This window comes from Lissotriton vulgaris, chromosome 7 (assembly GCF_964263255.1).
Source record: "Lissotriton vulgaris chromosome 7, aLisVul1.2, whole genome shotgun sequence".
Taxonomy (NCBI): Eukaryota; Metazoa; Chordata; class Amphibia; order Caudata; family Salamandridae; genus Lissotriton; species Lissotriton vulgaris.
Window position 1 is genome coordinate 1,682,370,856 of NC_141695.1, and position 27,601 is coordinate 1,682,398,456.

General features: G+C 45.2%; 1 protein-coding gene across 1 annotated transcript in view; it reads left to right on the forward strand.

Moving 5' to 3' along the window:
• Nucleotides 1-27,601, forward strand: part of TCEA2 (transcription elongation factor A2) — a 367,215-nt gene that overhangs the window by 149,804 nt on the left and 189,810 nt on the right. Inside the window, exon 5 of the mRNA XM_086932791.1 lies at nt 18,252-18,385. Within this exon, the coding sequence (XP_086788917.1) occupies nt 18,252-18,385 (134 nt within the window). The remainder of the gene's footprint in view (nt 1-18,251; nt 18,386-27,601) is intronic.

Sequence of the window (27,601 nt, forward strand, 5' to 3'; positions counted from 1 at the left end):
AGATAAAACTTGGAAAACAAGATTAAGGAGCAAAGCAGGTAAATGGGGGAAGAAAAATCACTGTCCCCGAGGATGGGGGCTGAACGGGACTCAGCGCTCTCTGTCTTTTCCTGGAATGTCAATGGCTTAGGTGATAAAATAAAGAGAGGTGTCGTCCAGCACAACCTGAAGATACAGTCTCCAGACCTTGTCCTACTGCAGGAAACCCACTTGGCTCTTAATAGATGGGGGTACAGGCTCCTAGTGCATGCTGACTATACCACCAGATCTAGAGGCACGTGTATCCTAGTTAGGAAAATCACACCACTGATCGTACATAACACGTGGGCGGATCTGGGGGGCGGTTTGTGGTAGCTGAGGCCCAGTGGGAGGGGAGGGCCCTGAATGTAGTTTCTGTTTATCTGTCACCAGCGTTGGGTAGAGATGCCTTAATAGAACTAGGTCGGGTATTGACCAAACTTCCTGACGGTACTTTGCTAATGGGCAGGGACAACAACATGACAATGGATGATACGGTTGATAGGTATATATGTACAAAACCTATCACACCAACAAAAATTATCTAGAAAACAATTTTTTCATACATTAAATTCACAAAACAATACAAGTCTGTTAGAAATTAGAATTCATTTAATCTTTGAGGCTTTCCCCAAGTCCAGCCAACACGTGTTTCGTCGATAGGGCAGGAACCCACGACTTCATCAGGGCTGGGAAAACATACAATACAAGGAATTGTAATTGCGAGATGCATTATCCCATGATTATCAAATGTACATTGAATCATTATGTTTACAAGAGAGCAAGTGGGAGATACCATATACTTATGTGTATCTTTATACAGTCATAGGTCATGCGTTCGGAGAGAAAAGGAGGTCGGAGATTAAAAGTGATCTCCCGTAGAAAGGGTGAAAAGTCTCTCCTCTTCGAGAAACAGTCGAAATGCCCCACAGTTCATGAAAAGCTCAGTTGTGCCTATAGTGCTATAATATAAACTAAAATAATCAGTGGTCTTGTGCTCACCACGGTATTCACTAGCCCGTATTGTGCTTCAATCCGTGAGTTCTGGTGCCGTGTCTATTAAATCGTCAAATATGGTGTGTAAGATTATGTGATCTATCTAGCTATTTAGATGCTGAGTACATGATACTCAGGCTTACCTGATATTAGACGCTTGTCAACATATTATGCCTAGAATAGTCAAATTATAATAGACTTTTAATATTTCGCTTCGCAACAATTACATCTAGAGATCATGTCGTTATTATCTTAATGTGCCCACCAGCACAGAGAATGTACCTTCTGGCTGGTTATATTTCCGACCCAGCCTAATGTGGCATGGGTAAAAAAAAATTCCTTATTTTGTCTTGTTATTAATTTCTTCTGAGTTCTAAAATTCACAAAAGAAGAGCTATTTTGTAATGCACTGCTTTTAGGAGAGGCATATATATCATCAAATTGTTGCGCATTATTCTGTTGTAGAGCTTACCTTCTTACTGTTGTAAATATCAACTTTCTTCTTGGTCTGTATATATTAATCAGATCCCGAAATTATTTTTAAAATTGGCCTTCCTCCAGTGATAATAATGAAGAGAAGTCGGTCCCCGCTGTTAAAGTTAGAAAAACGGGCTCATTAATGGTGGTGAGAATATTCGAATTCGAAAGAAAATGATCGGTTGTATTTTGTCCCTGAGGACTCGTAAGTTATGGCTATTTCGACTCGTCTTTTCGATGGTTCTTACCTCCTATTATTATGGAGTCCTGAGACAGCGTACTCGGCTCCGTGTGTAGCGCGTTCTTCCGTGTATGGGAAGTCGGCGTCTGTGAACCGGAAGTGACTGATATACTTCTGGTTCCTAATCCGGTTCGCGCATTATGGTCTGAAGGATGTGTAGGTCGTATCCATCCGCCATTATTAAATGGTATTCGTAACATGTTTGCTAAGGGAATTATCAGTTGGTAGTTTATCGTGAAATGGTGATTTTAAAGCTCACATGCATTGAGTGCGACGGAGTGTGATTAAACCTTACTCCTGATAGAATTATCAGGAAAATAAGATAAATGTGATTAAATTCCTACAGTGCTCGTTGCCTAAAGATACCGAATTTTGAACTGTGGGGTGAAGAGCATGTAACCAATAAGTTGTACAAACATTATCGATTAAGGTATATGTGATCTTAGTTGTTAATTAACACAGGCGCCATTATCGACAACATTACATCAATATTGGTATTGTTGGCACTCCTCGCCAATGTAAATGTTATATGCAATTGAAACATTTACCATTACGGGGTACATTTACATATATGATAGTTATAAATTTTGTACAGTACAATTACGTTCAGTCCAACATTATACAGAAAACAGCAATATTAAACCCATATTTCTAGTATCAGTCACCTAAGAAGTAACGCAGTTCCTGATATGAGTTCATGCCGTGCTCCACCGCACGCATGGTTAATATCCATGACGCTTCCCTACGTCTCAGGGCCAGTTCTCTATTGCCCCCTCTTGGATCGTTTTTTACCTGATCTATTGCACAAAAGCTAATTGTTTTGCTCTTGTCTTGTTTAGGACATTGATTAACATGTGTGTCAGTGTTATATCTTGTGTCATGATGTCTTATTGCTCTCACATGTTCAAAAATCCTCTCTTTAAGAGATCTTTTAGTACTGCCTATATAGAAACTGCCACATTTGTATTGAATCATATACACTACAAAGCAGCTATTACAGTTAAGTAATTGTTTGATCATAAATTCTTTCCCCATGTAATTGCGAAATGTTTTAGTTTTGTTCATCGCCATGGGACATAGTTTACATATTCCTCATTTGTGGAAACCAATACTTTTTTGTGTCAACCAGTCAGGAACTGTTTTGGATTTTGTTGGATAGGTGGGACTTATCCAAGATTTTATACTTCTCCCTTTTCTGTATGTAATCAGAGGATTTGTTGTGATGTATTGGTTTAAGGATTTGTCATTGTTTAATATCCACCAATGTTTTCTCATGCTGTTTCTCAATATAATCGCTGCGTCATCATAGTTTGTGATCAATCTGATTTTGTTACTTGTGTTATCCTTTCTCTGTTTATTACGGAGGGTTGCTTCTCTCGAAGTTTTGGCTATTCTCTGTTCTGCCTTTGTAATCATGTCCGTGTTGTACCCCCTAGATATGAACCTACTTTTCATGTTATTTTTACATTTCAAAAAGTCATCATCTCTACTGCAATTTCTTCTTGCTCTGGTAAATTCTCCATAGGGAATGGATTGAATTTGATGTCTTGGGTGTGAGCTCCCAGCATGTAAGAGAGAATTGCATGATGTCGGTTTTCTGAAGAGTCTGCTTTGTATTTTGTTGTCCTCAATAAACAGTGATAGGTCTAGAAATTCTATTTGAGTGGTGCTTATAGAGTGGGTAAAGTGTATGCCCATCAGATTTGAATTTAAAAATTCACAAAATTGTACGAGACTGTTCATGTCTCCAGCCCAGATTAACAGACAGTCGTCTATATAGCGACCCCAGTAAATGATATATTCACTCCACTTAGCGCCACGGGTACCCCAGATCCACTCCTCCTCGAACCTACCCATAAACAGGTTTGCATACGAAGGGGAGAACCTGGAGCCCATGGCTACTCCCTGTTTTTGACGGTACCAGGTGGTTTCAAATAAAAAGACATTATTCTGTAATATCAGATTCATCATGTCAATTAACATCTCAGTGTGTGCCCACTGTGATGCTGGTCTTTTTTCAAGAAATTTCCTGGATGCCAGGAGACCCAAATCCGTTCTTATGTTAGTGTATAGGGAGGTGACATCTAGGCTAGCCATAATCATGCCATCCTCCCATGTCACATCCGACAAAATACTAAGGATATGCTTGGTATCCTTAATATAAGCTGGCAAGTTACGTACTAGTGGTTGTAGAAAGTTGTCAACATATTGAGAAAGTCTCTCTGTGGGACCCCCTATACTAGAGATGATAGGTCTACCAGGTGGATATTGGGCGTTCTTGTGTATCTTGGGTAAGGTGTAGATGCAGGGGAATCTTGGTCTGTCTACTTTTAGATATGTTAGTTCTTCCCTGCTGATGAGACCCTCATTCCACCATTTTTCTAGGTGAGTGTTAATGTTAGTTTTTAATTGTACCATCGGATTTTCTGTCAGTCTTTCATAGTAGGTTTCATTTCTCAATTGTGTAAGTATCTCAGTGTTGTAATTTGTCGTGTTTATCACCACGATGTTCCCACCTTTGTCTGCCTCCTTGATGGTGATGTCGGGTAGTTTACTTAGTTCCACTAGTGCTTTACGTTCATGTATATTTAAGTTATCAGAAAACCTTTTCTTTTTGCTAGTGTGTTTTAAGTGGGTATATAAGTCTTCAGTGACTAATTTGTGAAACATATCCACACTATTACCACTTGGTAATGTAGGGGTCCATCGTGACTTATTATGTAGACCACTGGAAATGGTATTATCTGGTTCTATATCATGGTCAAATAACAGTTCATCTATAGACATATGGTCTCTATCATCATCCACTATAGACCGCAATATTTCACAATCTCTAATATTTTGAATTGTAGGTATTACACAAGTCACATTCAAGGGTTCTGTTTCTATGCTTTTATTCACAGTTTGTATACAGTCAAAATGTTTTTTCAATTTTAATTTTCTTGTGAACTTGAATAGGTCCACCATAGATTTATGGATATTCCCCTGTTCTTTAGGACAGAAACCCATACCCCGTTCGAATACAGAAATCATTTCAGGCGATAATATTTTGTCACTGAGATTCACTACTTGCACACCAGTACATTCACTCATATTATCTGTTACTTCCTTCAAGACCTTAATCTCATTCCCTGTCTTCCTGCATTTGGATCATCCTCTTTTTCCCCTCCTTGTCCTTTTGGTGTATTCACCTTTTGTCTTGATTGGTCCCTGTCTCCACGTTTCTTCCTTTTTACCTCCCTTAAAAAAGCACTACACTGTGCAGTATCATCAGATGAGATTCCTTCGTTTTCACTAGGAAGCGTCTCCAATGATGTCGATACAGAACTGGCTGGGGTTAGGTTCTGAGCCTGTTCCGTAGCTCCCTTAGTGCCTTTATCTATCAAATGATCATATTTTCGGGCGTAGGTAAACACCCTACCCTGTTTATAATCAATTTCATCTCGTTTTATCTTGCGCGCTTTGCGCTGTTTGATATCTGTCTGGTGTTTCTCTAGTATACCTTTTAAGATTTCATAGTTTTTTTCAGTGGCTTCTGGGAGGTTAAGTTCCTTAATTTCCAGTTCCAGTGATGCTATTTCCCCTTGTAATTTTTTAACTTTACGGGAAGCATTTTCAATTAAGATGTTCATCAGATTATTGGAATTGGAAATCAGTTCCTTTTCCCAAGCTAACAGGAGATCCTCATCAAGATCGTCATACGTCGGTAATATTTGTGAGCGGAGTCCCCTAGGAATCCTCTTAAGACGTACATATTGTTCTAGGGTGGCTCCATCCCACCATTTTGAATTCTCTGCTATTTTTAATCGCTCTAGTTTGACAAATTTCTCCCTTAGTCCCTCGTTTTTCTTATTTATAATTCTACTTGCCAGAGAGGTGGTTACTGTCTCACCTCTCGCTAAACTATCAAAAAGTTCTGCGGCCTCTTTACCTCTATCCATGATAACAAATACGAACAGTTATTTAAGCCCCCGTAGCTGCCTCACCAATATAACAGGTTATGAAGAATTGAGAAGGATGACTGATCTTGGTGATTTATGGCGCTTCACGGAATAGAGGCTAATATTTTCACCTACATTGAGTAGTATATTTTGGGTCGTTGGGTGCCTAGGTATGGGTTGTCATCCTTACCCACCGATAATCAACAGATTAAGGTATATATGTACAAAACCTATCACACCAACAAAAATTATCTAGAAAACAATTTTTTCATACATTAAATTCACAAAACAATACAAGTCTGTTAGAAATTAGAATTCATTTAATCTTTGAGGCTTTCCCCAAGTCCAGCCAACACGTGTTTCGTGGATAGGGCAGGAACCCACGACTTCATCAGGGCTGGGAAAAGATACAATACAAGGAATTGTAATTGCGAGATGCATTATCCCATGATTATCAAATGTACATTGAATCATTATGTTTACAAGAGAGCAAGTGGGAGATACCATATACTTATGTGTATCTTTACACAGTCATAGGTCATGCGTTCGGAGAGAAAAGGAGGTCGGAGATTAAAAGTGATCTCCCGTAGAAAGGGTGAAAAGTCTCTCCTCTTCGAGAAACAGTAGAAATGCCCCACAGTTCGTGAAAAGCTCAGTTGTGCCTATAGTGCTATAATATAAACTAAAATAATCAGTGGTCTTGTGCTCACCACGGTATTCACTAGCCCGTATTGTGCTTCAATCCGTGAGTTCTGGTGCCGTGTCTATTAAATCGTCAAATATGGTGTGTAAGATTATGTGATCTATCTAGCTATTTAGATGCTGAGTACATGATACTCAGGCTTACCTGATATTAGACGCTTGTCAACATATTATGCCTAGAATAGTCAAATTATAATAGACTTTTAATATTTCGCTTCGCAACAAGTACATCTAGAGATCATGTCGTTATTACCTTAATGTGCCCACCAGCACAGAGAACGTACCTTCTGGCTGGTTATATTTCCGACCCAGCCTAATGTGGCATGGGTAAAAAAAAAATCCTTATTTTGTCTTATTAATTTCTTCTGAGTTCTAAAACACAAAAGAAGAGCTATTTTGTAATGCACTGCTTTTAGGAGAGGCATATATATCATCAAATTGTTGCGCATTATTCTGTTGTAGAGCTTACCTTCTTACTGTTGTAAATATCAACTTTCTTCTTGGTCTGTATATATTAATCAGATCCCGAAATTATTTTTAAAATTGGCCTTCCTCCAGTGATATTAATGAAGAGAAGTCGGTCCCCGCTGTTAAAGTTAGAAAAACGGGCTCATTAATGGTGGTGAGAATATTCGAATTCGAAAGAAAATGATCGCTTGTATTTTGTCCCTGAGGACTCGTAAGTTATGGCTATTTCGACTCGTCTTTTCGATGGTTCTTACCTCCTATTATTATGGAGTCCTGAGACAGCGTACTCGGCTCCGTGTGTAGCGCGTTCTTCCGTGTATGGGAAGTCGGCGTCTGTGAACCGGAAGTGACAGATATACTTCTGGTTCCTAATCCGGTTCGCGCATTATGGTCTGAAGGATGTGCAGGTCGTATCCATCCGCCATTATTAAATGGTATTCGTAACATGTTTGCTAAGGGAATTATCAGTTGGTAGTTTATCGTGAAATGGTGATTTTAAAGCTCACATGCATTGAGTGCGACGGAGTGTGATTAAACCTTACTCCTGATAGAATTATCAGGAAAATAAGATAAATGTGATTACATTCCTACAGTGCTCGTTGCTTAAAGATACCAAATTTTCAACTGTGGGGTGAAGAGCATGTAACCAATAAGTTGTACAAACATTATCGATTAAGGTATATGTGATCTTAGTTGTTAATTAACACAGGCGCCATTATCGACAACATTACATCAATATTGGTATTGTTGGCACTCCTCGCCAATGTAAATGTTATATGCAATTGAAACATTTACCATTACGGGGTACATTTACATATATGATAGTTATAAATTTTGTACAGTACAATTACGTTCAGTCCAACATTATACAGAAAACAGCAATATTAAACCCATATTTCTAGTATCAGTCACCTAAGAAGTAATGCAGTTCCTGATCTGAGTTCATGCCGTGCTCCACCGCACGCATGGTTAATATCCATGACGCTTCCCTACGTCTCAGGGCCAGTTCTCTATTGCCCCCTCTTGGATCGTTTTTTACCTGATCTATTGCACAAAAGCTAATTGTTTTGCTCTTGTCTTGTTTAGGACATTGATTAACATGTGTGGCAGTGTTATATCTTGTGTCATGATGTCTTATTGCTCTCACATGTTCAAATGTCCTGTCTTTAAGAGATTCTTATAGTACTGCCTATATAGAAACTGCCACATTTGCATTGAATCATATACACTACAAAGCAGCTATTACAGTTAAGTAATTGTTTGATCATAAATTCTTTCCCCATGTAATTGCGAAATGTTTTAGTTTTGTTCATCGCCATGGGACATAGTTTACATATTCCGCATTTGTGGAAACCAATACTTTTTTGTGTCAACCAGTCAGGAACTGTTTTGGATTTTGTTGGATAGGTGGGACTTATCCAAGATGTTATACTTCTCCCTTTTCTGTATGTAATCAGAAGGCAGGGGGCTAGGCCGAATGAGCTTATGGCGTAATTTACCGCAGCATTGGGCCTCTCGGATGTGGGACGGGAGCAGCAGACCGTAGACTCTAACTTTATGTATTTTTCTAGTGTGCATGGCAGTCACTCCCGAGTAGACTACTTTTTAACGTACACAGCCTCAGTGGGTAATTTTAGACATCCCCTGACTTATCGCCGTGGCATTTCAGATCACTCCCCAGTTGGAGTGGAGTTCACGCATGGGGAAAGGCAGCAGCGTTGCACCATTGTCATCCACCTGTGGCTGTTAAAAATTGCGGATGTCAAGGAGGAGCTCTTGGTGCAAACTGGGTACTTCCTAGAAGAAAATGTAGGGTCGGTGGAATTGGCGCAAATGCTATGGGAGGCATATAAAGTGGTTCTGCAGGGGTATGCCCTGTCGTTGAAAGTGAAATATATTGCTAAAAGGCGTGAGATCCTGGTACAGCTGGAGAAAGCCCTTCAAGGGCTTGAGGCGGCTCATGTGTTAAATCCTTCAGAGGAGGCACTGCATTGCTTGACATTAAAGCAGGAGGAGTATAAGCTTAAAGCACTTGAACACATGTTGGCTAAACAGGCAGCAACCCGACACAGGCTCTATGAACTTGGAGACAGGGCAGGAAAGACGTTAGCATGGCTGAAGAAGAAGGAGCAGGGTGCGCGGTGGGTGCCCCGATTAACGCTGCCCAGTGGTGAGGTTCTGCAACGCCCCGGCGATATAGCGGAGGCCTTTGCAGATTACTTTGAGAAGGTGTATTCTCCCTCTACGATGTATAGAGCGGAAGAGTCGCGTCAGCTGCCGGCGGATAGTAATGTGCCGACTCTTTCGGATATGGATAGGGATATGTTAGATGCGGATCTATCAAATGAGGATATCTAAAAGGCTATCAGCCAAATTAAGTCTAGGAAGGCGATGGGGCCAAACGGTACCCCGGTGGAATTCCTTAAGGCTGTGGTCTCTCAAGTTGTCCCGCACCTGCGGGCAATGTATCAGGAAAGCTGGGAGAAGGGAGTTCTGCCGCCTGACCAGCGTCTAGCCAGTATAGTTGTTATCCATAAGGCCAGAAAGCCGGTGGACGACTGTCGCTCATATAGGCCGATCTCACTGATCAACGTTGAGGCAAAGGTCCTGGCAAAAGACCTCGCCAGGCGGCAGGGAACGGTGATCTCCTCTCTGGTGCACCCGGACCAGTCCGTCTTCATGCCTGGGAGAAACACTGCCCTTAACATCCGCCGGCTCCATAATGTGATGGCGCTTCAGGAGTATCTGGAGGAGGATGCAGTCATATTGTCACTTGATACATCCATGGCCTTCGATTCGATCGAATGGCCGTATCTTTTTGAGGTTCTGGTGAGAGCTTGGTTGGGCCCTAAGTTTATACAGTGAGTGAGGCTGCTGTATTCCGACATCCAGGGGCAGGTTAGAGCCAACAACTGTACATCCCGAAAGTTCACCCTAAGGAGAGGCACCCGGCAGGGATGCCTTCTGTCACTGTTGTTGTTTTGCCTCATGCTGGAGCCCTTGGCAGCCTGGATTCTTCTTGACGTAATGGTACGGGGTTTTAGATGGTCACCAGAGTGTGAAGATAGAGCAATATGTCATCGGCATAGAGAGATATTCTATCTTGCTTCTCCGTACAAATCAATCCATACTGTTCTTAACATCTTCACGAACTTCGGGAAGTATTCCTGGTACGCAATTAACTGGAGTAAGTCTGTGATGTATGAGCTACATGGGCAGACCCCCTGTCTCCCTAAAGACTGTGCGCTGGTGGTCTCAGCAGATGGATTTAAGTACCTTGGAGTCTTCATTACACCGGATCCGGCTCTCTTTTATAGCCGCAATTTGGCACCCCCGTTGGCCAGGCTGCGTTTGGATGTTAAGCATTGGAGGTCGCTGCCTCTGTCGCTGGTGGGACGCGCTGCTCTTTTTAAAATGCTGGCCCTCCCACAATTTTTGTACATTCTCTAGAACTGCCCGCACAGGATTCCAGATACATATTTTGTAGCGGTGGAGGGGGAGATACGCACATTGCTATGGGATGGTAAAGCCCAGAGGAATGTGTAGGAGAGTAGGGTCTGCAATCCTATGATCACCCAGATTTTTTGCTTTTGTTTCACTGGTTTACGACTTTCTCTGGCTGTGGGCCTGCCAATAAGACCCACAGCCTTGCTGTTCTCTCACTAAATTGACACGTGTGCCTTAGGTGCATTATCCAATTGGTAATGGGCAACCTTATCAGACCCTGTAACTCAGGGCATAGGTGTACCCAGGGCCTACCAGGGGCTGAAGCATGTATTATGCCACCCCTGGATGGCCATCTAAATCTGATACAACTGGCTGCACGACAGTTGGGGCAAGGTGGTGTAATCACCCTTTGCTTTAGATATAGTATACCTATATCTAACCCTAAAAATGGACACACAGATTCCTATCAGTCACTCCTATGGCAGGCCTTGACAATCCTGAAGGCAGAGTGCTTGGAATCGTGTGAGATGGTGCTCTGGCATGAGCTGAGCCCGTTTGCAGCTTGCGGAACCAAGTCCTAATAGCTGTTCCATGATAACGCATACCATATACTCTTAAGTGCCTTATAATCCTCGCGGTTAAATGCTATCTTTGGTATTGCTTTATCCAAACATGTCGAGTAAGGTGTCATACGAATTGGAATACTAACCCCTCGCCTATTCTGGCGACGGGGTTAGCATTCCACCCTTCTAGAGGGACACAACATGTATGTAACTGTGAACCCCGGTTAAAGTTAACTCGAGCCTCAGCATCACAAAATGGATGCTGCCACCACAGACACGAGTCTGACCCCTGCAGCTGGGAGTCCTTCCAGCGAGGGGAGCTTGGACAAAGGGTTTCCTGTCAGGGGCGGTGCTAGCACCATCCCAGACAGGGTTTTGTGTATCCTGGGTAGGCAGGACTTTACAGGAAGGTGACTGCAAGTGGCACCCCGGTGCTCACTATGCATCTGCCGGCTAGAACCAGTTCCAGGGACACACCAGTCCCTGGCCTGGGGAAAGTCTGGCATGGGAGAGGGGAGTAACCACCCCCCTTCCTGGTCCCACCCCTAGGGCAGGACCTAGTCGCGTACCCACCCCTTTCTTTAGGATAAAGGCAGGAGCGGGGACCCTTCCAAATTAGATCATCTTTGAATCAAGAAACTACTTTCTACGAAAGGAACTCTCGACTTCTTCTCAAGATTTCTCCCTTGTGGCTAAGGAGTAGTCACCCTGCACCCGCAGGCACCATCTAAGAACTCTGCGGTTTGCTGCACGTCCTTCCTCAGGAATCCGACCGACCAGCACGACGAGACCCGGCTTCCCTGGCACCTCTGACCTCTACCTGCCTCTACAGCTAAGCTGAGAACCGTAGGTGCGACAAGACCTCGAGGGACCGGCCATCATCAGAACTGCACGACTTCTGTCCAGCACGACCGCCGAGGGATCCTCTGGTGAGTGCTTTGGGGTCCGAGAAGCCCCGACCCTGAGCAGCTCCAGCACCGAAGTCCAGCCCCCCAGCATCTCCACGATCTGCGTGGGGCCCTTCTGCTTTTTGGCTGCTCACCGCGTTGTCTGGCTACTAGCCCGCTGGCTTGTGGCCTTCCCGACGACGATCAACGACGACAACACTGCTGGTCTGGTTGCTCCAGACTGGCCCTTGCTCCCTTCCAAATGAGGAGCACCCCGAACCCTCCTGGTCCACTCCAGACGCCATTTTAGGTCCACCGCGTGGGCTTGAATTTGCCAAGACTTGTTGCCCCAATCCTGAGTCCAGCGACGTCGACAGCATCAACCATCGTGGGACAACTCGCACCTCCATCCTGGTCGCCGACAACGCCTCCTGGTCCGTGAGACTGCAGAGCCCAGCGTCGCCCACTCACCTGGTCGAGGTGACTTCGCCCGGTGCCATCTTGGTGCCCACACAATCACTGGCTAGTGATTAAGAACTTGGTCCCCTCTGCTTTCAGGTGTCATCCATCTTTGATCCAGGCTTGGATCACTCGAACAATCTTCACTGGTCGCCTGCCAGCAACTTCTTTCTTCAGGCTCCTGGTTCGTCAACGAGGATTCCCGACGTCTTTTCAGACCTATGCAGCTGCAGCCCCTGGGCTAGGTAACTTCTGCATTTCGGTGCCCCAGCATAGCCTCACTATTCAAGGGTCCAGATCCACTTTCGTTTTCGATCTACCTAGTCGGGTTCGCCCGAGAACATTAACTTTGCTTTTACTAGCCTCCATAGACTTTGTCCCGCATCCCGCGTGAGAGTGCACACTCTGCACCCGAGTCCCCTAGGCCTCCTACTAGTAATCTGAAGGTTCAGTAACATAGTCCTAGCGATTCCAAAGCCTATTAGTCCAGTACTTACCTGCTAGTAATTTCGCATTCCACTTTCATAGTATATGGTTCTTCGTGCCCCTCGGGCATTTGTGTAAATTGTGCAACTTAAAGTATTTTCGTAAGAGTTTTGTTGTGTACTTAGTACCCTGTCCTCATAAAGAGTAGAGGGCTGTTGTCATCTAAATAAATACACTGTTTATTTTCATAACACTTGTGTGGTGTCCTTTCACTTGGTGTTCAAGAGGTATATGTGATGGTATAACAGCTGGCTTAACACGCCCTCTAGAGTTTAGCCCGAAGACTGCTCGTATCCATGCTTCTAGGATAGCTGGTCTATAAGGTTGACTTACAACCAATCATCAATAAGGGTTGTTTGGACTGATACATAGTGATCACTAGAATAGTGAGCACTGCATATCAGGCCAACTTCTCACAGAATGCGCTTCAGAAATTGATGAAAGGCTGGTATGATGGGGGCATTGCGCTGCCAATTGTAAGGTTGTATTACTGGGCCACGCAATTGGTGGCTGTGAATAGATGGCGATACGCCCCGCCGGATGACCCGGCATGTGCCCTGGAAAGGTATCAGATGAATCGTTCGGGCTATCTCGGGTCTCTGTATTCCCGCACTAAGAAGCCACAATATATTGGCCCCACTCTGAATACGGTACAGATCTGGCGGTTCGCTAACTCACGTCTGGGCTGGGCAGCTAACCAAGGCAACGCCATTGTGGTCTTCACAGAAACTCGGCATGCTTTGCTATCACCCGGGGTTTGATAGGTGGGATGTCATTGGTATCTCGACAGTTAAAGACCTGGTAAAAAGAGGAGCGATTCTCAGATTTGAGGAGTTACAAAAGGCCTACCAACTGACCCAGGGAGAGGTTTTTAGGTATCTACAAATCAGGCATGCGTTGCAGGCGGCCTTCCCCAGTTGCGAGGACATACCGGAATCGTCACCCCTTGAGGATGGCCTGTTGGATGGGCTGTTGCAGTCCAAGGCGATCTCCTTGACCTATAAAAAACGTAGTAATAATTTGCCTGATTCCTTTGGAAAGCTTAAGGAGCTCTTGGAGGGAGACCTTGGGCCGATTGATGAGGAAGATTGGCGACAGGCCCTGATGTCGCCTAGAGAGGCTGCTATCACGCTCAGATTTAGTCTAATCCAGCTTCGTATCCTACACAGCTCCTATTTGACAGGAATAACACTAGCAAAAATTGGGTCTCGACAAGATGACCTGTGTTTGAATGGTTGCTGACAGCCGACTACCTTTTTATCACATGGGGTGGAACTGCCCGATAGTGAGGAAATTATGGTATAGGGTCACAACTCATGTGCAATCTGCATTGGGGAAGACACTCAGCCTGACGCCTCGCTTGGGCCTGCTTAATGTATGGGAAGATACAGAACTAACAGACGGAGCAGCAGTTGGCAAAGCCGGGCTTCACGCTAATCAAGAGGGAGATAGCGAGAGGGTGGGGCGGAGTGGCGCCGCTGGCAGTGGCAATATGGCTGAAGGAATTCGACAGATGTATGGTAGCTGAGAAAAAAGTGTTTATAGCTAGGCGGTGCCCAAAAAAGTGGGATAGGAAATGGTCAAAGTGGAATTCCTATAGGGGCAGATATGTATCACAGGTGGTGGAATTGGAAATGTGGAGAAGTAGAGACAGGGAAGCAACTGTTTAATACATTTGTTTTTCCGGCCTTTGTCCCAAGTGTGGTGCTAAATGTAACTTGCAAGTATTGTATGTAATTACTGCCTATTTGTCTGTCATGCAATTTATCAATAAAAATATATATTTTTTTTAAAACGGGGGAAGAAAAGGGCTAAGGATACAAATCAATCCAGCAAGACCAGGCATGGAGAAGAGTTCATTAAGTGTAAGCCAAAAAATTAGTCGGGCAAGAATAGAGAGGGTCCAGGAGTCAGTAACGACACGTGCCGGGCCTCAAAACCGAGTCGGGTAGAGGTATGGGGGGAAAGGGGAGCATCTCCAAGTCCAACAAGAAGAAAGAGGTGTAGTTAGCTCCGATGGGGTCGATGAAGGTGGCTGTTCGCTCCGGTGGCCAAGGGCATCATGGGAGCCTCACCTTGAACAATAGGATGCTCAGGGTGAAAGGTAAGTCAAGAGGGGTCGGTTACGGGCAGAGGTAAAATCCGGCTGTATTAGGAGCTAACCAGTGGGGAAAAACGACCTGGGAGGCTTTGCAATCCGCAAAATGGAGGATCCAGGACATGGACCCCGAATGCCTCGCCACAAAATGGCGGGACTGTGGGCAAACCAAAAACAGATCTTAAAGGCCAACAAGAAAGAAAACATACCCCGGGTGCAAGTCATTGAGGGGTTTGTCATCAGCACTGGATGGGAGAAGGCTTGAGGTCTTCGAACCCTCACGCGCCATCGAGGTTAGGAGGAAGCTCAGGGAGCCCGGCTGTGGCCCCAGAAGAAGAAAAGCAGCTGCGGGGTCAGGAGGGCGCGTCAACATCAAGAGGGGGAAACAAACTCTGCTGTAAGGGCAGCCGATCCGACTCTCACAAAAACTGCTCCATCAGGGGAACAAGATCCTTGCGCTCTTTTCGCAACCCTGAATAAGTCAAGCCAAGGAACCATGATGAGCAGCGGGCCGTGCGAACATGGAGGAGCAGGGCCCCGGTAAGAGTGATCCAGGAGCCGTTACGAGGTTGGGAGTGGGTCCCCAAACGGCCAAAACCAAGTTGTCAACAGACTGATGGGGGAGGGGAGGGGGGTGCAAGTGGATCATCTAACTTTGTCCCACTCAACGACTCAATGCGGAGAGAGATGAGGCAAGAAGCGCTTACCCCTGCAAGGCGTTCTTTAGGAGGGCAGTGCAGTTCCGAGGTGCAGATCGCACTGGTTCGTTTGGAGAGGTGCTGCAAGTTCCAAGCACTCTAGGAACTCTGAGCTGGAGGTGATCGCCGTGGAAGAGGATGGGAGGCTCGTCGTGCTGGATCTTCTGAGAAGGTGTTGCACGCACCGACCACATGAGGAGCTCAAGCCTGGGGGAGATTGGCATGGTGGGAGGCTCGTTGAAAGCTGGTGGCTGCTTACGGGTAACCGCATGCTTGTGGCCATTAAAAGCCTCTTGTAGCCCTTTTAAAAGCCACTCACTAAATGTCTCGCCAGGTCAGCGCATGTGCTGGCTCTAGCTAGACCTAGAAATGGCAAGAGAATGTGGAGATATCATGAATTTTTTTTTTTCAATTGTTCGGCCTTGCTCTATTTTAATGTTGGCGTGATTACAGGCACAGTTTTATAAGACCTGTTTTTTCTCGTACTATACACCCGAAAAGTTTGCCAAATTGGGTAGAGGGTTTAGGCACATGCTGTCTTCAATGTGTTTTTCTCAAAGCAGACATTGTACATATTTTTGCAGTATGTGCTGAGTTAGAGAACCTGAAAAAAGAAATATCTATGTTTTTGTCAAAGATATTACTGTTAGAGGTAATTCTAGTACCAGATGTAATTTTATTAGGGGTATCTCAGACGAATCCGCTGGGCATGAGCTGGATTTTATCGCTAAGGCAATTTTAAGGCTTTGAATTGCCTCAGTGTGGCTGGAGCCTGGCCCAACAATGGTTGGCCAGGTTTTTAGCGGTTTACAACTTGTAAAAAGCCATTTATATGCGAAAATGTGGCCGTACACGTTGGAAAGGTTTGAGAATCTGGGCTCCTGTATCTGAGAGGGTGAGATACCTCAGTAGGGCTGAGGGCCAATGATTTTGACCTGCAGTTATGTATATATGGCTTATTTTGCACTTGACACTTTAGGGGGGGGGGGGGTCGGCCGGCTCCTCGTAGTTACAGTCATGAAATTGTTGAAGATGTACATGTATATTGTAATTAATTTGTGTAATTTTGATTGCATCTTACTATATATTTATTGTATGCCACCAGCTGTGGGGGGTAAGTTTGTGTGGAGCAAAAATTTATAAAATTTAAAACAAATTATAAAATTTAAAAAATATATTTTATTACAATGTAGAACCATGTAGGGCTTAACAGTACAAAGAGCTTTAACATCGCTTACCCTTTTCGCAGTAGTAATAGCACCAGGAAGTCATTTTCCCTCCTAAATCCTGGGATGCAATTGTGTACCGTTTTTTTGTTTAAGAGGGCTACATTTACTTAGATATTAACATATTAAATTGCAAGGGAAGGGGTGGTCTTATAAATGGGTAGAAGCAAATTTGTTGCTCTCCATAAAGTCTGCCACAGGAATCGTGAAAAATAGACGTGGGGGACATTCTTCTTACGCCATGGTGGTATTTCGATTCACCGAAAAAAAATGATGATTCAACAGGCTCAAGAGTTTCTTGGCAGCTTTTTCCTGCTAGTGAGGCTGTGTCTCTGGAATCAGTTTAGTCTTATTTACTCGCATTTGGAAGCAGGAAAGGAAGGGAATTTGATGGCCAGGTCTCTGTTTTTTAAACCCAGTTTGACTTTCCATTTTTTTTATTTTACATATATGATGTTTTAGTAAAGGATCAAAACGAAGAAAAATCTTATGGTTAGGCCTCTTTTCTAATAATAATTGGAGAGCGTTTTTCTGTGCATTAAAAAGTGTTCCCGCCCCACAAAGCTGCAAAATGAAGCGTTTATGAAGAAAATGAAGATGTCAGTTTTGAAGCACTGTTAGAAGTTCATTTTCTTTCTGTACTCTCAATTGGAGGCTGAGGTACATGCCCAGAGATGGAAGCCGTTAGTAAGTATTCCAACACCCATTACTACTACTGTTCACCATATCCCTTTTTTCCCGTCAACTTTTTTGAGCCATCAAGAACTTGTTTAGTTATTGACTAATATATAAGTTGATACTAAACAATATTGGTAGTGAAGCAGACTAGTACATACATGTCGTCTGCTTAGGTGTAAACTCGAAACTGTGACCGAAATATCTAGCCAAGGCATGAACGTGCAGGTTGAACATGTGGTGTACTCTACTTAACATTTTGTAGGTCCTGGTCGAGAAAGCAGCTTACTTTATCGTGTGGGACCAAAAAGCAGTAGAGAAATGTATCATACTGACCAACACTAATCATTTTTAAAGCTTTTTTATTTTTACTAAATCTTTATCAAGTCACCCATAAACATTATTTGTGTACTTAAAAAAGATATTCACGTGAGGATAAAAGTTAGTCCTAGATTATCAATTGTAACAGTAGTTATTTGTAATGTGAGCACATCTCTATGTGGTCTCCTTAACATGAGTCCACTACCCCAAATTTTGTTCAGTCCCTTCAAATGGTAAGACGGCTCCCAAAATATTCCTAGTTAGAGCACTGCAAGAGAGAAATATCTCTTGAAAACTCCCGCTAACCTGTCATTTACTCACAATAATTTCCTCACTTTCTGTGCAGTTGGTCGACAATAAAACTTTTGTATTCTTTTTCACCTCAGTTGACTGTTTTATGTTAATACTCCATCCTCCATGGTTTGTGTGAAGTGGTATTTTGAAATTGTTTTCGTGGAAGCTCCCTGTGTATTCTGCTGTTAATTCTTTAGAATGGTGGGAAAATGCATTATCCCCACTCCATTATGTTTGTTTTGTGTTCCTTTTAGCAAAACAAAAAAACAAGATCCACCCAAGACTCCACCAACTCCAAAAATCACCACGTTTCCTCCGATCCCTGTCACCTCTGACAGTGTACGCAATAAATGCAGAGAAATGCTAATAGCAGCCCTTCAGCTAGACAGTAAGTATTGTCTAAACTGAATGGGATGGTACTCTTATAGAAATGAATTGACTGTGCTGCTTGTTTACTTGCAAGACGAATTTTCATGGATGAGTTTAGTTCATATTTTGTGGAGGTGACAATGATAGCTTCTGCATTCTTATAGGCAAGTGCATCCAGAGCTTCTCGGAGAGGCTGTGAGAGAATCTGCACTAACATGCAATAATGCAGTGAGGTACTGAAGACATTATCCATCTTAGGAAAAGCAAGTTAGCAGACAGTCTACAGACAGTATATGTAGATTTGGTGCCTCCAACTGATAACTCTGGAGCTACTGGTAGTCCACCAGAATCCTGGAATTAGCTCTCTGAAGTGCAGACCAATACAGTATATAATTTAGACAGATCGTCTGAAGAAGCCAGCACTACTTATCTTTCGAACCCTTAAAGTGGCAGCCGGCCAAAGCAGTGGCAGGGCTACATGCTTATACACAAACAATACAGCCCATGCTGCTAGGCTTTCATCATGACCACAGGGTCGGACTGGCACAGACAATAGGCCAAAATTAGCAACTCAGATAGCTAATAAGTGTCCTATATTTGTAAGTCAGGACAGTTTTGAACTTATAAGAACACATTAAATAGGCATTTTTCAAGGTATGCAAGAACACAGAGTAGGTGCCAAGGCACAGCCCCACACTTACCTATCTGGACTGACCAGTCAAGGTCCTTTCAGACCCTGTGTCTTCGCCACAGAGTTCATGCCTCACCCCTCCAGCTCTCTGCTCCTCTGTGCCTTGCAACATTCCTTGTGCATCACAAGCTTTGTTCATCTCGTATCTGCTTCTGTCCCAGCCCCTGTGCTTCATTTTTCATTTCTTCACTCCTTGTACCTCTGTTTGCAACCCTTGTGCCTCTGTTTGCAACCCTTGAGCCTTTGTTTCACCCCTTTGTGCATCTGTCTCACCCGATGCACTTGGCTTTCATTCCTTCACTTCTTGTGCCTCTGTTTTCTGGAGGGTTTTCATCCCCAGCACTCTGATTTAACTAACTCTTGCGCTTCAGTTTCACACCTGTCCTCTTTCTTCTTCTCCTGTGTACTTTACAGTGCCTTTTAGTGTCTTTGCGCTCTTTTGCCTCTTGACCTTCTTGCCCCTCTGTTTGCGCTCCCCGCAGACACCGCCCCTACTGCAATTTTCCCACCACCCCACTCCTTACCTGCGCTCCTGCTGTGCTCTTTTTCTCGCCTCTTCTCATTCGCCACTTTAGCCCCAGTGCTCTCCTCCCCCGTCCCAGGACCTACTGAATGGCGGCTGCTTTCCGATCATGTCGAAGGTGAACCAAAGGCCAGCCTTCCTGTGCCCAGGTCACACCCAGCACCAGAAACCTCGGTCCAGTTACCCCCCAGTGATACTACGCAGTGCTCCTTTCATCTCTCAACCCGGGGCGCCTCTTCTGCTGCTGCCCCACCACATTACAGCAGGAGCCTTTATGTGCACTCACTGCCGGTTCTCCTGCAGCTACCCACCCACGCCCCAAGCGAGCACCAGTAACCACACTCCCCCAACACCACACACCAAAGCAAACCGGCACAACAACACTCACACACCTGCATGCTTCTCAACACATGATCTCTCCGCAAACATGCAACCGAGATTTGGGAAATGTGGAGTAGCGACACATCCACAGAGATAGGCACAACATTCATGGAACATATGCACTTCAAGCTGAAAATCTCCGAAAACTTGACCCTGAACAGAACCCTCGCCTACTGACTACCAGGACCGCAAGCCACCTTCACCAACCTCATCACTGACTTTGTTGCCCTGTTCACTTGCGACTCCAGAGCCTGTGTACTCCTCGGTGACCTTAACTTCCCCCTGGAAGACCGAACCAACCCCAACTCTGAAGCACCCCTCGATAGTCTGGACAACATTGGACTTACCCAGTTCGTCTCAAAACCAACACAAATTGTGGGACACACACTGGACCCCATTTTCACCACCAGTAACAGCATCAAATACATCACCACCACGCCGCTCACCTGGACCGACCACTCCATCATCCACATCTACACACTGCAAGTCAACACTCAAACCTGTATCAGCCTTCCAAGCCACGGCTGCGGCAAAATCTCAGAAGCAAACTTGCTCAGCCCCTTCAGCAGGAAACAACCCACCCCCACAGACATCCTCAACAAGGGTGTACCCACTTTTAACAACTGGATCAAGAACTGTACAGACACCTTCTCACTCATCAATCTCAACTAACAGGCTATCTGATACATAATAAACCTTCAAGACACCAAACAGCACTTGAAATAACTTGAAAGGAGATGGAGAGCCAGCCATGGAACCCCCCAATAGAACTACCTACAAGGCAGCACTCAGAAGTTACCACCAGCAAATCAACGACACCAAGAAAAGAGTGTTAGCCAAACGTCTAGAGGGAAGCATCAACAGCTACAAGGAGATCTTCTCAATCATAAATGACTACACCTCACCTTCCGCCGCCAACAACATCACCCCCTCCTAGGAACTCTGGGGATGGCCTATCAGATTTGTTTCACAGCAAAATAACAACCATCTTCAACAACTTCGAACAGCAGCCCAATCCCATTGTGCTCATTGCCAACCTACCCCCCACCTGACCGAATGGACTGACCTCACAAGAGTCAACACGGCAAAAATCATGCGGGCCATCCAATCACAGGCCCCAACTGATCATTGTTCCACCATATCTTCAACTTGTGAACATCACCAATCAGCACCCCCCCCCCCCCCACCCAAATCATCAAAACCTCCATCACGTTGGCCATATTCCAGATAATTGGAATCATGCAGAAGTCAACACCTTCCTCAAGAAACCATCAGTTCACTCAAACCAACTTGGCAGCTTCTGACCCTTCTACCTGCTTCCCTACCCAGCCAAAGTAATTGCGAAGGCCATCAACAAGCAACTCTCAAACCGCCTTGATCTTCAGCACCTGCTGGACAACACCCATTCTGGATTCAGAAAATAAACACTGTACCAAAACAGCAGTCATTGCGGCCACTTACGACATCCAAACCATCCTGGACTGAGGAGAATCAGCTTCCCTTTCCCTGCTCGATCTATGTGCAGCTTTTGACACGGTCTCCCACAACACTGTCATCCGAAGACTCCACAACATTGGCACCCAACAAGCCGCACTCAACTGGATCTGCTCCTTCCACACGGTAAGAAACACAAAGGGTCAGACTGCCACCCTTCACCTCAGAAACCAAGAGCCTGTTCTGCGGAGTCCCCCAGGGATCGCCCCTCGTCCAAAAAGTCTACATGACACCACTCGCCGACATCATCCGGTCTCAAGGCATCGCCATCATCACTTACACAGACGACATCCTACTCCTCCTCTACCTGACAGATAAGACAGCCACCACCAGCACCATCTTCACTAACTAAATAACCATGAAAGCTGACTAGATGCTTACCAACTGCCTGAAACTCAAGTCCGACAAAATGGAAGGTCTGGTCTTCAGTAACAAAGCCTCCCCATGGGACTTCACCTGGTGGCCATCGGAGCTGTGGCCAACACTGACTGGCCACACAGGAAACTTGGAGATCATCTTGGACGACAACTCAACATGACAGCACAAATCAACACAGTGACAGCACAAATCAACACATTGAGGTCCTCCTGCTTCTCCAGTATTACATCTTTCATAGATTCACATGCTTGTATCTTCCCCGTCGTCATGGTGGGAGTCTCACGGTAACAGAATGACCAAAGCAGTATCATAGAGAAGAAAACTGCATAGAAAAGCCCATAGGGACTGAAGTATTTGGTAACCAGACCTCCTCATTGTTTGGTCCAAAAGTTAGCCAATCAGCAATGCTGCCCTGCCCTCACACTCCCCAGCAGAAGCTTTCTGCCTCAGATTTCCAACCGCCTTCGTGTGAGAAAGGAGTCTCCCTGAGCTCTGCTCAGTTTGCTGTTCCTGAGTGAACTATTGACCTTTTACTTCTACTGTCTTTTCATCTGGATTAAGGTATTGTGTGTACCTATTTTCTTCATAATGGCTGAAAGCTCTAAAAAGAGGCTTTTCAGGCCTTGCAGATCCTGTGTAAAGGCTAGGCTTTTCTCTGAAGATCCTCACAAGGGCTGCCTAAATTGTCTTCATCCTAAGCATGTGGCCAAGGATTGTAAATATTGTAGAACCTTCCCTGCTAAAACTCTGAGAGACAGAGAGGCTCGTTTGCTGTTGTGGCTTCAAAAGAAGAAGGCCGCATCAGACTCAGATTCTGGGGAGGAATCTTCTAACCTAACACCTAAAAAGAGAAAGGCCCCTCATTCTGAGGAAAAAGTGGAGCCTAAAAAGATTAAACCAAGGGAGAAAGCAGCGTCATCTCTCCCTATTAATCCTCTCAAGAAGCTGTCAGGTCAGAAAGGGACAGGGTCTGCTCCGTCGACCAGTTCCCTGGTTTCTGCTGCAAAATCTGTGGTAAAATCTTCAGCTCCGTCGACGACTTCACCGTCGACGACGACGGCGGCTCCGTCGACGACAGGATTTAAAGCAGCGTCGACGGCGACAACGTCGACGAGTATGACCATCCCGTCGACGAAGAGACCGTCGACGACGACGGAAAGGATGCCCCGGCTTTGGTGACGGCGGCTCCGTCGACGATGACTATGTCGTCGACGACACCGTCGACGAAGATTATACTTTTAACGGCAAAGGCATTTAAATCGCCACAGTCGAAGACTATGATTTCTATTCGATCTTTTCAGTCGTCAAGGGGTTCGGCGACTATAAGCAAATCTGCAGAATTCACGTCGTGGACGCAGATTTCACCTTTACCTCCATCTTCTTTATTGGAACAGGATTCAGAAGGAGAGGAGTCGTCAGGTGCTGCCTACAGCCCCTCACAACTCAAAATAAAGAGCCAGGACACAGACGAGGAAGAGGTCTTTTCCTTCAAAGAGAGAGCTCAATCTTCAAGATATGAGTCTTTCCAGGAAACATGTAATTACAATGAAGATGACGAGCAACAAGAGGAGTTGCGAGAGGAGGAGCAAGAGGAGTCAGTCTCCATACCTGTGTCTCTTGTCTCTGACCTCAGGTTCATGATAAACGATTATTATCGCCGTTTTCCGGAGGCGAATGCTCCTCCGTCATCTACGCCGGTATGTATGTATGTATGTATAGGCATTTATATAGCGCACTACTTACCCGGAGGGTCCCAAGGCGCTTCGACCGCTGCGAAACCCTTCCTGGCTTCCCTGAGAGATGGTCCCTTAATGGGTATCTCCAGGGTGAGACCAGGCATCCCCGGCGGTCTGGTGGGGCCGTTAGTGAAGATGAGGCAAGCTAATGCCCAGAATTGCCGAGTGTGATCGCTGATCAGAATGATCAGCTTGAGGAAGGTGAGCTTGTACAGGATGCTACGGGGCAGGAATGAAATGAGTACATTTTGCCGTCGGCCCGTCACCTACTCCGCTGCCGACCACTTCTCCTCCTCAAGACATTGGAGGGTTCCATGACATTATGGAGAAAGCAGCTAAGAGATTTAATTTGGATATGGAAGTTAAAGAAACTGAATGTTTCTTGTATGATTTCAAAGATGACGCCAGGAAATCGGCTCGCTCAATCCCGATTATCCCTCAAGTTTGGGAAGAGGGCCTAAACATTTTAAAGACACCGGCTTCCGTAGCGGTTTCGGTTCCAAGAATCGAAAAAAAGTATAGAGCGCCAGAGTCTGCTGCAGCCTGTCTAATAGGACACCTGAGACCAGAGTCGGTTGTGACGCAGGCGGCACAGAGGAATTCTAAGAACCCGGTTGCTACTTCATTGGTGCCACCAGACAAAGAAGGACGGAGGATGGATGGGGCCGGGAAGAGGTTTGCGGTCATGGAAGCCTCTATGATTAAAGCAGCCAATGCTATGGCCCTTATTAGCCGTTTTAACAGACAAATGTGGTCGGATCTAGCACCCATCTGTCTGCACTACCGGAGGATAGGAAAGAAGAAGCAGCGGCTATCCTCAAAGACGGGGCAAAGTCAGCTGCTGAATCAATTGACATTGCCATGGACGTTTCTTCTATGGCTTTCAGGCAGATGGCTGGAGCAGTTTTGCTTCGGAGACAGGGTTGGCTTAAAGCAACATCATTTCGTCCGGAGGTGCAGGCGAAGATTGTAGACATGCCATTCGATGGCGAAAATTTATTTGGAAAACATGTAGACGAAGCGCTACAGGGTATCAAATCTGACACGGATACTGCTAGAGCGCTGGGATCCTTCAACAAGGACGGTTCCAGTCCTTTCGTAAAAGAGGTGCAAGAGGTCAATTCAATCAGAGATCTTCATATCAGACCAACAGATATCAGCCTTATAACCAACAGGGATATAGGCAATACAATTCAAGCAACCAGTACAGGCCCTCCAACTCCTCTTACCAGCAGCAGTCTAGGGGCAAATCTTCCAATAGAGGGAAGAATCAACAATCTAACAGACGTCATTGATTTCAGGCCGGCGCTCCCCACACAGCAGATCCCGTAAAACGACCACTATCTGTCTCAATACTTCGACAATTGGATGTCCATAACTTCGGACAAATGGGTTTTGGATGTAATAAGCAGAGGCCATACCCTAGAGTTTGTAGAAATGCCACCAGATCATCTCCCGGTACTCAGACACCACCAACATCGTCAGGAGCTGCAAAAGGAAGTCCATTCACTGTTGCAGAAGGGGGCTATAGAAGAAGTGCGCAAACAACACAGAGGGAAAGGCTTCTATTTGCATTTCTTCCGCATCAAAAAGAAACAAACTCTGAAATGGAGACAGGTATTGGATTTGAGGGATCTGAATCAATACATAAAGAAGATTCCCTTCAGGATGCTCTCATTGCAAGAGATCCTTCTAATGTTAAAAGAGAAAGACTACATGGCGTCATTGGATCTCATGGATGCGTACTTCCATATTCCAATTCATCGGAAGCACAGAAAATATTTAAGATTCGTCGTGGAGAGTCGCCATTTCCAATTCAAGGTGCTGCCCTTCGGCCTCAAATCGGCCCGAGGGTGTTTACCAAATGCATGGCCCCGGTGGCGGCCCATTTAAGGTTGAAAGGGCATTACATTTACCCATATCTGGACGATTGGCTGGTGACAGGTCCATCATTCAGAGAAACCAGAAGGTCTCTTCAGTGCTGCATCCGGTTATTCCATCGTTTAGGCCTAAGGACCAACTTGGAAAAGTCTTCACTTACACCAGCTCAGGGCATCCACTTCTTAGGAGCGTGGATATGCACCAAGGCAGTGAAAGCTTACCCTTCCGAGGAACGGATGAAGAAGATAATAGGTCTAGCAACGACCCTTCAGACAAAAAGGTTCACTTCTGTGAGGATGTACAAATCCATGTTGGGGATGATATCTTCTTGCATCCCACTGGTGCCAAACTGCCGTCTTCGAATGAGACCCTTGCAGGAACATCTGGACGAGCAGTGGGTTCAGTCCAAAGGAACCTTCGAGTATCGGATTACCATCACTCACCGTATGAAGGTGGCCATGTCATGGTGGAAGGTTCAGAAGAACTTAAATCAGGGTCTGGATTTTGTACCTCAGGATCACGATTATGTGATGACAACGGACGCCTTGTTGCAAGGATGGGGCGCGCACCTTCAAGAGCTGGAGATCCAGGGCCGCTGGTCAGAATGGGAAGCACAGCTTCACATAAATATGTTGGAACTCAAAGCGGTGTTTCTGGGACTCCAAGCCTTCCTGCCCAGAATTCTGCACTCGTCGGTGCTCATTCAAACGGACAACACCACGACTATGTTTTATCTTCTAAAGCAGGGCGGAACAAGATCCAAACAACTGTCTGCGTTGGCGCAAAGAATCTGGAAATGGCTGATAAATCACGGCATTTCGATTCTGGTACAGCATATACAGGGCATCCTCAACACACGGGCAGATGTCCTGAGTCGCACAGCGAGCGTGACGCTCGAGTGGGAACTGCACGACACTCAGCTTCACAAACTGTTTAAAAAATGGGGCACTCCCACATTAGACTTGTTCGCGACCAGAGACAATTCAAAATGCGTCCAGTTTGCGTCCAGGTACCCTCAGCAAGATTCCAAGGGAAATGCATTTCACATGGACTGGACGGGAAGGTTTGCCCACGCGTTCCCTCCAATTCCCTTAATACCGCGAGTACTTCGCAAAATGAGGTTAGAACCGTGTCATGTCATTCTGATAGCACCAGTTTGGCCGAGGCAGGCATGGTTTTCAGAACTGCTGCAGATGTCGAGGGGCAACAAAGTGCAACTCCCGACATTCTAGAACCTCATTTCCATGAACGACGGTCAGATTCTGCATCCAGACCTAGCATCGCTAAAATTGTCCGCATGGAACCTGATGAGTGGGAATTCCAAGATTTGAGCATCCCGCAAGACTGCAGACATATTCTATCGCAAGCCAGAGCTATGTCAACCAACAAGACATACGCAGCAAAATGGACTCGTTTCTGCCACTGGTGTGCCAGTCAAAGCCTACACCCGTTGACGGTACCCCCTGAAGGTATTCTGCCTTACCTGTTGTCGTTATCTAAGGCAGGTCTATCACATGCCTCGGTGAAGGTGCATTTGGCGGCAATATCAGGTTTCAGGAGAGAGCCAGATGAGCCGTCTCTCTGGTCTAACAGGTTAATAAAGGAGTTTTTTAGAGGACTTTTTAGAGTTTTTCCGCCCATTCGGCGCCCGCCAGTGCCCTGGCACCTCAATACAGTTCTGGCGCAACTTATGAGGCCTGTAGGTAGCAAGGACCCCCTGATAAGGATAAATATCCTGGGACAGGGTAAACAATATGTGAAAAAACAATCCCAGGCATACACTGAGGAAAATACACAATAGATTAAACAAACAAACTAGTTCAGTTAGAAAAATTATTCATAGTTTAATTTGATAAAAAGGGGATAATAAAAATTGAGTACATTAATCACAGTTGATAAAAAGAATGATACATATGTATTCACAAAACAGATAAAAAAAGGTTAAATGGTATCCAGTCAACGCGTTTCGACATATACAATATGTCTTCATCAGGACATTAACCATCAATATAATATCACCAGCAACTTATGAGGCCACCTTTCGAACCTATAAACAAGACAGACTTACAGTTCCTCTCGTGGAAGACAGCCTTACTGCTCGCCCTTACATCGGCGAGGAGGGTTAGCGAAATTCAAGCCTTTTCAGTGGAA